Consider the following 12,186-nt stretch of genomic DNA (forward strand, 5'->3'; position numbering starts at 1 on the left):
AAGGTGTGTTTCAAGTGTACTATTGGAAATGGATTTCTTTTCAGGGTGGCACAGGCAGGATGGTCTGAATGGCCTCCTGTTGTGTCCGTTGGGCCTGTAGACAATATCACAGTTCAGAGCAAACGCCATTGTGACTTTTCCCAAACTCTCTGGTTCCAGCGTTGCCGTTTCGAATTGAACCGCCGAGCAGCTTCCGCCAAATGAATTTTGGCGCCCTGACGCTTCCCGTCGCCTGGGCCAACGGTTCACTGCTCGCGGTGTCCTGTTGCCTTGCAACGCGCGCGCGAAGGCTCCCCAAGCGGCCGTCCTCGGCGTTCAGACCGGACAGGCCGCGCGTTCAGGTAAACAGAGAATCCACTTTTCCTCTTCAGCGACATTTTTGTTTTCAAAACCGGGTTCCGCCAAAGGCGAGATTTGCGCGTCCTGAAGAGCCTGCCCTGGCCGCACGGCGGTTGGCGCAAGTCTCTGGACGCCGAGTGGCTGGATCCGCCTGTCAATCCAGCCGCGGCGGGGAGGGAGCAGTGCGGTGTTTTGTCAGTGCCAATCTGGCCGCCGAGAGGCTGGATCCGCCTGTCAATCAAACCGTGGTGGGGAGAGCGCGCGGGCAGGGCTGAGCTGCCTCTGTGCGCTGCCGTGTGTCAGTGCCAACCTGGCCGCTGCTTGGAGCAGCAAGATTGAAGCTGCACAAAGAATTCCTTGCAGGCCTCCCTTAAAACACATGTATGAGCAGTGCCATTTAATTTCAGAATGTCCTCAGTTGGTGATCAGAGCCCAGCAGAACTGACTTTTTTTTGCGAGGTGATTGACGGTCCTGTCCAAGTGGGAGGTTTAAGAAGCATTTACATTGAGGGAGAGAATATGCAAGGATGTGGGAATGGGTGAGGTTGAGAAGTCTGAAATCAGTGCGATAAAGGACAAAAGACTTCTGGGAATTAGCCAGGATTGTGTTAGGCTCTGAAAGAGATGAAGCTGAGGAAGGTGTTGATCCATAGAATTATAGAATGGCCACCTCTGCTGTAACCGTTTGGCCCATTGTGGTCGTGCTGGCTCTCTGAGCAACTCACCTAGTCCCACTTCCCTGCCTTTTCCCTGGAGTCCTGCAATTTGTGGTCGTGCTGGCTCTCTGCCTGAGCAACTCACCTAGTCCCACTTCCCTGCCTTTTTCCTGGAGTCCTGCAATTTTTTTTCTCTTCATATAATTATTACATTTACTTCAGCCCTCGGCTGAATCTGCCATCAATCACCAAACACTTCTTCCAGGTGCTCCGGTTTCCTCCCACAAGTCCCGAAAGACGTGCTGTTAGGTAATTTGAACATTCTGAATTCTCCCCGTGTACCCAAACAGACGCGGAATGTGGCAACTAGGACTTTTCACAGCAAACTCATTGCAGTGTTAATGTAAGCCTACTTGTGACAATAAAGATTATTATATGAAAAAATGTTTGTCCTCAAGTCACCTTCTGTTAATCATAACTCAGTGTCCCATTGCTCTTGATTCACTTATTAACGAACAGTTTCCATCTATCTAGATCCCTCCTAATTTTTGAAAACCTTCTCTTAAGGAAAACTGAAGTTCCTTATTACTGGAATCGTTCTTGTAAATCTTTTCCGTACCATCTCGAATGCCTTCACATCCTTCCAGATATGGACACAATACTTCAGTTCAAGCCAAACCAGTTTGCTTTGTACAAGTTCATCATGACTTTCTTACTTTTGTATTCAGCCTCTGTTTATAAACAGAGGGGCAGCACGGTAGCCTTGTGGATAGCACAATTGCTTCACAGCTCCAGGGTCCCAGGTTCGATTCCAGCTTGGGTCACTGTCTGTGCGGAGTCTGCATATCCTCCCCGTGTGTGCGTGGGTTTCCTCCGGGTGCTCCGGTTTCCTCCCACAGTCCAAAGATGTGCAGGTTAGGTGGATTGGCCATGATAAATTGCCCTTAGTGTCCAAAATTGCCCTTAGTGTTGGATGGGGTTACTGGGTTATGGGGATAGGGTGGCGGTATTGACCTTGGGTAGGGTGCTCTTTCCAAGAGCCGGTGCAGACTCGATGGGCCGAATGGCCTCCTTCTGCACTGTAAATTCTATGACAAAGCCTGGGATCCTGTACGCCTTATTAACTGCTCTCTTAAGCTGCCCTGCCTCTTCAAATGATTACTATGCATATTCCCCAGATCCCAATGCTCCAATTATATCTATCCTTTTGTTTATACTGCCTCCACTCGTTCTTCTTCCCAACTGAATGTCTCTGCATTAAATTTCTTTTTTTTATAAAAATAATTTTTATTCAAGTTTTCACAAAATATCAACACAAAATGTAAAAGGAACCCAATAGAATTAAATACCAAACAAAACAAAACCCAGTGCCCCCCTCCTCCTATACATAAATTACACCCGCCGAAACACATAACAAATATATACACCCCCTCAGATCCCCCAGTATAGACAAACAAAAATAAAATAGACCCCCCCCCCCCACCGATCCCTTTAAGGCAAATTTCACCCTCCAATTTAATAAACCCCGCCATATCGTTGATCCAGGATTCCACGCTTCGGGGCCTCGCATTTTTCCACAGAAGAAGAATCCTTCGCCGGGCTACCAGGGATGCAAAGGCCAGAATACCGGCCTCTTTCGCCTCCTGCTCTCCCGGCTCCTCTGCAACCCCAAATATTGCGAGAACCCAGCCCGGTTTGACACTGGATCCTATCACCCTCGACACCGTCCTCGCCATGCCCTTCCAAAATTCCTCCAGCGCTGGGCATGCCCAGAACATATGGGTGTGGTTTGCTGGGCTCCCTGAGCACCTAACACACCTGTCCTCACCCCCCAAAAACTGGCTCATCCTTGTCCCGGTCATGTATGCCCTGTGCAGCACCTTAAACTGTGAGGCTGAGATTTGTGCACGAAGAGGAAGAGTTCACCCTCCCTAGGGCATCTGCCCACATCCCCTCCTCGATCCCCTCCTCCCACTTACCTTTCAGCTCCTCCACCGAGGCCTCCTCCTCCTCCTGCATCACCTGGTATGTTGCCGAGATCTTCCCCTCTCCAACCCACACCCCCGAGAGCATCCTGTCCTGTACCGTGCGTGGCGGCAGCAGCGGGAATTCCACCACTTGCCGCCTGGCAAACGCCTTTACCTGTAGATACCTAAAGGTGTTTCCCGGGGGGAGCCAGTACTTCTCCAGCTCACCCAGGCTCGCAAACTTCCCATCCACAAACAGGTCCCCCAACATTCTTATCCCTGCCCTGTGCCACCCCGAAAACCCTCCATCTATTCTCCCTGGGACAAACCGGTGGTTCCCCCTTATCGGGGTCCACACCGAGGCCCCCACTTCCCCCCTGTGTTGCCTCCATTGCCCCCAAATTTTGAGGGTAGCCGCCATCACCGGGCTCGTGGTATACCTTATTGGAGGGAGCGGCAGCGGCGCCGTTGCCAGCGCCTCCAGACTCGTACCCTCACAAGACGCCGTCTCCAGCCTCTTACATGCCGCCCCCTCCCCCTCCATCACCCACTTGCGCACATTCGCTGCATTGGCGGCCCAGTAGTACCTGCAGAGGTTGGGCAGCGCCAGCCCCCCTCCATCCCTACTCTGCTCCAGGAACACCCTTCTCACCCTCGGAGTCCCTCACGCCCACACAAACCCCGTTATGTTCCCGTTGACCCGCCTAAAGAAGATCTTTGGGTTAAGAAGGGAGGCACTGGAACAGGAACAAAAACCTTGGGAGCACCGCCATCTTGACTGACTGCACCCTACCCGCCAGGGACAGCGGCAACACGTCCCACCTCTTAAACCCCTCCTCCATTTGCTCCACCAGCCTCGTGAAATTAAGTCTACATAGGGCCTCCCAGCTCCTGGCCACCTGGACCCCCAAATACCTGAAGCTCCTCTCCGCCCTTTTTAGTGGGAGCTCGCCAATCCCCCTCTCCTGGTCCCCTGGGTGAACCACGAACAACGCGCTCTTCCCCATGTTGAGCTTGTACCCTGAGAAATCCCCAAACTCCCTGAGGATCCCCATTACCTCTGGCATTCCCCCCACCGGGTCTGCCACATACAGCAGCAAGTCGTCCGCATAGAGCGACACCCTATGCTCCTACCCCACGCTATAGCCAGGGGTTCAATCGCCAGTGCGAAGAGCAGGGGGGATAGGGGTCACCCCTGCCTCGTCCCTCGATGCAACCGAAAGTACTCCGACCTCCTCTTGTTCGTGGCCACACTCGCCATCGGGACCTCGTACAACAGCCTAACCCACCTGACGAACCCCTCCCCAAACCCGAACCTCTTCAGCACCTCCCACAAGTTCTGCATTAAATTTCATCAGTCATGTCTGTGCATTTGAAGGTTACCACTATTATCACAGTTCACAATACTTCCAAGTTTTGTGTTATCTGCAAATTTTGAAATTGCGCTCTGCACATCCAAATCTAGATGATTTAATATAGGTCAAGAAAAGCAGTGGTCTGAATCCTGACGCTTGGAGAACCCCTACATATAATAATAAGGTATACCTTCCTCCAGTCTGAAAACAACGTTCACAACTACCTTCTGTGTCCTCTCACTCAGCCAACTAAAGTATAATAATGAGAAATACAGTTTGCAAGTTTGATGGAGCGATTGAGGTAATAGTGGATGTAAAGTGAGGTGGGTATGGGTGACGTTTGGTAGATCCATGAATACCAGGCATGGGACTGGAAGGTAAACTGAGAATCAAATGGAACACCACGATGAGTATTGTATTGTTGAGCTTGAGTGAGCACCAGGAAATATTTTACAGTACAGTTTAATTTTGATCGAATGGTAACTTGCAGCTATCTGCTATTTTAGTGATTTGTTGTGCAGTGATGCGAGTGCAGGAGATGGTCTGTTCGCATCCTGCCATCGACGAGCGAGCATGCATTTAGGGGGAATATCTTCATTTGGCACACCTTTGCTGACAGCTATGAAGGCCATTCTTTGAGAAGAAGGCTTTTCCCACAAACACGGCACATGAAGCTGCCAAATGTCATTCTTTGTTGTTTTCCACCCTGTTGCCAAACCGCTGTAGTATTGGTCATCGTGGTGGTGCACACCAGCCCACAGCAGTGTCACCATTTTCCTCTTTTGCCAGTTATTGACTTTTGGGTGTGATAATTGTGTTTAGGGCCTTCATATCACACTTGCAAGCAGACCTTCAAGCACCCACTTGTCTGGTTCCAGCTACCTCACCATGCAGAAAGTTCTTGGACATGCAATTGTATTCCTTCCTGTGGATGTGCCCGAGCCACTGAAGCTTCCTCTGTTTGATTATTGCCAACATACTTGGGAGTTCTGCCTTTGAGAGAACTGCCGCATTTGTGATTTTACAGCAGGTGGCCGAAAGATTAACAAAACTTGGTTATGCAATTGTAATGTTGAGTTCTTTTTTAGGGAATTATATAATTTATCAAATTGTTGGTGCATGCTATCAGCTGTAATTCTGTAAATGTTTTTATAGTATTTTTTAAAATCCTGTATATGGAGCAAAGGTGGGTAAATGGTGTTGAGGTACAGATCTGCCACAATATATTTGGATGACAAAACGGGTTGCCCCTGTTCCTTTGTGTGTATATTCACAGACATATGCTGGTAAAACATACAATAAACAAAAACAATAAACAAAAAAGAGAGAGATAAGGAGGGTGGTGATCAAAAGTCTGGTCAGAGATTGCTTTTTAGTGTGAGAAAAGATAGATAGGGGCTGCATGTTGGCCCAGTGGTTAGCATTGCTCACTCATGGCGCTGAGGATCCGGGTTCGAAAATGGCCCTGGGTCACTGTCTGTGTGGAGTTTGCACATTCTCCTCGTGCCTGCGTGGGTCTCACCCCCCCACAACCCAAAGATGTACAGGGTAGGTGGAGTGGCCACACTAAATTGCCCCTTAATTGGAAAAAAAAGAATTGGGTACTTTAAATTTATTTTGATAAAAGAAAAGGGAGATGGTTTGCATAAGAGGCCATTTGGATTAACAGAGATCATGGGCAGGAAAGATTTCTAATGCTGGACGAGGTTGGCCATAGGGAAGTAAGGGAAGCCATAGAGGAATTTTAAATTTGATGTATTGATAGTTCAGCAAGTACAGGGAATATGGAGCAGGAAAGGGAGTGGAAGTGATGGATAATTGTGAATTGGTATGGGGTGAGGACATTGGTAACTGAGTTTTGGATGAGCTGAAGTTTCAGGAGGGTGGAGGATCCAATTCCAAATTGCTGAGGACTGAAATAGTTAAATCTGGGGGTGACAAATGCATGGGGAAAAGTTTCTGCAGCAGATAGATTATAACAGGTGGTGTGAGTGAGGTGGAAATGTTGGAGAGAAAACAGACTCAAAAATTCAGGACCATGGCTGTGAACTATCTTGTTAAACCTGAAAGAAAAACAGAAAAGGCTGGACAATATCAATAGGTCTGACAGCGTCTGTGGAAAGAGAACAGGACTAACGTTTGACTACGGATGATTATTTATTAATACTTTGCTTAGCTTTGATCCCTGCCACTTGGTCCCAAGCTGACAGCCCTGACACCTAAAGCTGAATCCTAGCCTTGTCTATTTTGGGGAGCTGATGGTGCTAAGGGTTAACTCCTGAGGGCCAATTAGTCTCACCTGCATGAAACTCAGGATTCTAACTGGGCACAATTAGTTTTTCCTTCAGGGTGAAGCGCCTCCCCTCCCCCCAACTAAAGCCACTGGCGTCTGACAACTGACCTCCTTTCTCTGCCTATCTGCTGTTACAACTTCCTGGGCGAGTGTGCAGTCAATTTCAGTCCCACTTGGCCCGGAGCTGCAACACAATTAAAATTAACTATTAATTCTTAGAAAATACCCAAAGTCTTTGGTCTTTGGCTGCCCAATAACTACAGTCACCAGGTTTGTAAAATGTAAACAATTCATTTTTATTAATAACAATAACTACAATTAAATAGGCAGCAAATATAACTGGTTAACTATTATCTAATTCCTGACTCCTCCCTTATTTAACTTGCCCCACCCTCTACACACATACGAGACAGACAAACACAGAGTGGGGGGGGGAAAGAAAGTTTCACTGAAGGATAAAAGTCTCTGTTTCAGATGGACATCTTCCAGTACATCTTTCTTTTTAGTCTAGACCTTCACTTGGGAATTCTTGCTTTCAGTCTGTAATGATTTTCACTGTAGATTCATCAGGATCTCAAGACCTCTCTGCAGATTCTGAAATCAGCAAGCAGGAAACCGCTTTTGGAGAAAGATAGAGAGCAACTCACAGCTTGTCTCAGTGTCTATGAGCGTCTCTTTGGGTTCTCTGAAAACCCCATCTTGGCTGAACCCAATTACTGTCCGTCGCCGGGCAGAATACGGCTTTGTCCAATCCATTGGCCACCAGCCAACCAATCGAACCTAATCCCTCCAATCTCTCGGGTGCCAGAAAGTCTGAGTTCTTCTGTTCAAAAAGTAAACCTTCACAGTACAGTGTACTATTTTTGAAACCTTGAGTTCCTCACTTCCTCTGCTTGACTTAAAGGTATATGTCCATTAAATATCCATGGATCAACAATAATAACGGCAAAACAAATTACTGGCCTTGTGATATTTAGTGATTATTATGCGATTTGTGGCCACTAAATACCCACCCTATGTTTTGAGCTTCACAAGCACAGGCTGGTTGTGTAGGGTCTGTACATTGCCAATTATGTACCTTGCCCGTTGCGAACAGAAACTGGGGCATGCTGTTTGATAAGACCTGCCAGTCTTTGGGATGTCTTTGTGTGATTGAACAACAGTTTGTTGGACAATATGGAGGCAGTTTTGGTGAAAGAGGTTCACAGGTTCCTCTTTCATGGAGGTGATAGTTCTGGAGGCAGGTAATAAGTGTATATGGAAGTAGTTGGGAGGGGTGAAATTTGCTGTCCAGGATGATGATTTTCTGGTATATGGGTGGTTTTGACAGGGGAACACAGCGTGCCTGTACCTGATGTGATCCAGCCAGATCTGGTGATGGACAGCTAAGTGAGTTGTGTGCCAGATTCACTGAAACCTGTGCCTCAGCACGTTTAAGCTGAACTCTCATAGGTTGGGCGAGGATGATAGGGTCAGCGCAGATGTTGAGATCAAGCAGTCTGCGTCTTCGTAAGCCTTTGTTAAAATGTACTGAATCGTGAATGTCCTGTGTTTTTATTTTACAGCTCTGTTCTGAAGAATCAGTGTGTACCAAATTGAAATGAGTCATAAACTCACAAAGGAGGAGATAGAGGAACAGTTTGAACAATTCTTGAAGGAGGTATGTTGCTTTTTGCTTTAGTGAAATTCTATTTCCATCAAATGTAATTTTTTGCGCTGATCTCAATGTTCACGATTCTAATAGTAGCTGTAAATTGCACACAACTGTAATTAGGAACTTTCACCTGATCAGTTATAAAGCAGCTTGTTTTTTTAAAATGTTTTGCATATGTCAAACTTTTTCTCCCTTGGAGAACGATGTGGAATTATGGATGGTTCATGTCGGTTGATTAACAACCTGCTTTGAGCCATGTGAATGCATCTTCAGGGGCCAGCAAGCACTGGAGTGAAACTTGAACCCAGGGCCTTCTGGCTCAGAGGCAAGACTGCTGCCAACTGAACCAATTGAGGGGGGCAGTACTATGTTCTTTAATTTATCTTGAGACCTGGTTTGAAACCATGGATGACCTGACAACAAGCCTTCTTTCTCTGTGTCCTAAATGAAAAAGTCATAACCAAAACTGAAGTGCATTTGCGTGCAGTTTCAACCCAATTGAATTTGCAGCCCCAATTTACTCTGAACTTGTTTATCTTGGCATAAGAATAACCAATGGCATAAATTAAACCTGGATTAAAACATACCTGCTTGAAATTTGCTGTTGAAATGATGGCAAAACTCAGCAATAATGGTGAAACTGAACTTTAATGAAATTTTGAAGTTACTGTCAGTGATACCTGTTCCTCCACAGTTGTCTGTTGCAGGCTTTGCACCTATAATCAATACAATATCAGTGAATTGGTGTGAACTTCAACTTCTACACACTGTTCCTCCTGTAAACAATATTGAGAATGTAAAATAAAGAGACTGAGTGAAGATTATTATTTGAAAAGATGACAAGGAAAGCAAGAACCTCCGAATGTCCTAAATGATTCAGAGAATTTTCAAGTGCAGACATTATTGTAATGTAGGGGAAAACAGTCTCCAATGTAAAGTTTAAAATACCTGCAGAGAACACAGTGGCTCATGGAATTAAAATGTATTTCATGAAACTTATGTTGGTCTTGTGGCACAATGAGTAGCATCGCTACCTTTGAGCCAGACCCCTGGGTTTGAGTCCCACTTTGGGATTTGATGGCCATGAAAGATGCATTCATAATGTGACCAAAAAGGTTGATTATCAATCTGGAAATCGTTCTAATATACGTATAGCAGGCAATAAGAGTGGAAGAGTCTCCTGTTCTGTCAGAACCTGCAGAAGGCAATGGCAAATCACTGCAGTACATGCCAATCATTACCATGGACCAATACTTGGAAATCAATGATTGCCATTACCCTCTTGGGACATGGTAACCAAAGAGAGAGGACCACTTAGAGGAATAACATCACCTGAGGAAGGAGCAGCGCTCTGAAAGCTAGTGACATCGAAACAAACCTGTTGGACTTTAACCTGGTGTTGTAACACTTCGTACTATGATGGAGCACTGAATTAGAAAACTGGCATAAGAATATATGGAGGATACATTACACATCAGCTCTTTTCGGGTCCAGGAAATCTGCGTTGGTGTTTACCACAAGCCCTAATTTCTCCACACCCTACACATATCCCTTTATCCATCTATGCATTCTAATCCTGAATGTTGACATAGCTTCCTCTCTCATTTAGTAAAACAGGAAGTGACTTTGCAGAGGACCTGAGCACAACATTCTGTGAAGAGGTTTCTCATGCTCTCTGTTCTAAATGTTGGCCTGGATTTTGTGGCAAGTGATCTAAGTGATGACTTGTCACTAACTCAAAGAAAGGCAGCCAACGTAGATCCAGTGATCTCACCTTTACAAAGTGAATTTGAATCTGGCACCAAATTAAGGGGCTCTCCAGCCATCGAACAACAGTGATATCATCAAGCAGACGAAGAAACACGCGACAGACCAACCATGGCTGAAAAATGAAATTAAGGGTAGTATTAAATCCAAGGAGCAGTCACACAAAGTTGCTACAAAAAGCAACAAGCCTGAGAATTGAGAACAGTTCAGAATTCAGAAAAAAAAGCACCAAGAGATTGATCAAGAGGGGGAAAATATGTATAAGAGTAAACTTGCAGGTAAGATAAAAGTGGAATGTACAAGCTTCTATAAGTGTGTAAAAAGGGAAACATTTGTCTTTGGTATTCTATGTCCCTTGCAGTCTGAAACGAGAGAATTTATAATTGAGAACAGGGAAATGGAAGAGCAATTAAACAGCTGCTTTATTTCTGTCTTCATGGTGGAACACACAAAGAACTTTTCAGAAATGACAAGGAACTAAGTGTCTAGTAAGAAGGAAAAATTGAAGGAAATTAGGATTATTAAAAAAATTATGGTGGAGAAATTAATAAAACTGAAAACCAATAAATCCCCAGGACCTGTAATTTTCTACATCCCATATTGCTAAAGGAGGTGGCTATGGAAATAGTGGACACATTGGTTGTCATCTTCCAAAATTCTGTAGATTCTGAACGGTCCTGGCAGATTGGAGAGTGGCAAATGTAATCCCTCTATTTAAAAAGGGAGAGAGGGAGTAAATATGAAATTATAGACCTGTTAGCCTAACATCAGTAGTAGGGAAAATGCTAGAGTCTATTATAAAGGATGTGCAAATAGGACAATTAGAAAATATCAATGGGATTAGATAAAGTCAACATAAACTTATGAAAGGGAAACCATGTTTGACAAAGCTGCTGGAGTTTTTTGAGAATGTAACTAGTAGAAGAGATAAGGGTGGACCAATGGATGTGGAGTATTTGGATTTTCAGAATGTGTTTGATAAAGACTCATATCATATCATCATAGAATCATAGAATTTACAGTGCAGAAGGAGGCCATTCAGCCCATCGAGTCGACACCGGTTCTTTAAAGAGCACCCTACCCAAGCCCACACTTCCACCCTATCCCCATAACCCAGTAACCCCACCCAACACCAAGGGCAATTTTGAACACTCAGGGCAATTTATCATGGCCAATCCACCTAACCTGCACATCTTTGGACTGTGGGAGGAAACGGAGCACCCGGAGGAAACCCACGCACACACGGGGAGGATGTGCAGACTCCGCACAGACAGTGACCCAAGCTGGAATCGAACCTGGGACCCTGGAGCTGTGAAGCAATTGTGCTATCCACAATGCTACCGTGCTGCCACATAAGAGGTTAATGCGCAAAATTCAAACATGTGGGGTGGGGGGTAATATATTGGCATGGATTGAAAATTAGTCAGACAGAAAACAGAGAGTTGGAATAAATGGGTATGTTTCGAAGTGAAAGGTGATGACAAGTATCCACAATGCCACTGTGCTGCCACATAAGAGGTTAATACGCAAAATTCAAACATGTGGGGTGGGGGGTAATATATTGGCATGGATTGAAAATTATTCAGACAGAAAACAGAGAGTTGGAATAAATGGGTATGTTTCGAAGTGAAAGGTGATGACAAGCATCCACAATGCCACTGTGCTGCCACATAAGAGGTTAATGCGCAAAATTCAAACATGTGGGGTGGGGGGTAATATATTGGCATGGATTGAAAATTAGTCAGACAGAAAACAGAGAGTTGGAATAAATGGGTATGTTTCGAAGTGAAAGGTGATGACAAGGGGGGTCCCACTTGGATCAGTGCTTGTGCCCCGCCTATTCACAATATGTGTCAATGATTTGGATGAGGGAATCAAATATAATATTTCAAAGTTTGCTGAGACAAAAAACTTTGTGGGAAGGTGTGTGATGAGGTGGATGTTAAGAGGCTTCAAGGTGATGTAGACAAGTTGAATGAGTGGGCAAATACAAAGCCGATGCAGTATACTGTGGATAAATGTGAAGTTATCCACTTCAATTGGAGAAACAGAATGTCAGAATATTATTTAAATGGTGACCAACAGGGAAATGTTGACGTACAAAAGGACCTGGGTTTCCTAGTACACCAAGCATTGAAAGCAAGCATGGAGGTAC

At 45.4% G+C, this 12,186-nt stretch overlaps 1 protein-coding gene across 1 annotated transcript in view; it reads left to right on the plus strand.

Annotated features, from left to right (window-relative positions):
* Positions 1-223: 223 nt before the first annotated feature.
* The window catches only part of cep162 (centrosomal protein 162), a 211,735-nt gene continuing 199,772 nt past the window's right edge, over positions 224-12,186 (plus strand). Inside the window, exons 1-2 of the mRNA XM_072499835.1 lie at positions 224-341; positions 8,176-8,270. Coding sequence (XP_072355936.1) covers positions 8,211-8,270 — 60 coding nt within the window. The 5' untranslated portion in view covers positions 224-341; positions 8,176-8,210. The remainder of the gene's footprint in view (positions 342-8,175; positions 8,271-12,186) is intronic.

The sequence above is a fragment of the Scyliorhinus torazame genome, chromosome 4, assembly GCF_047496885.1.
Source record: "Scyliorhinus torazame isolate Kashiwa2021f chromosome 4, sScyTor2.1, whole genome shotgun sequence".
In the NCBI taxonomy this organism is placed as follows: Eukaryota; Metazoa; Chordata; class Chondrichthyes; order Carcharhiniformes; family Scyliorhinidae; genus Scyliorhinus; species Scyliorhinus torazame.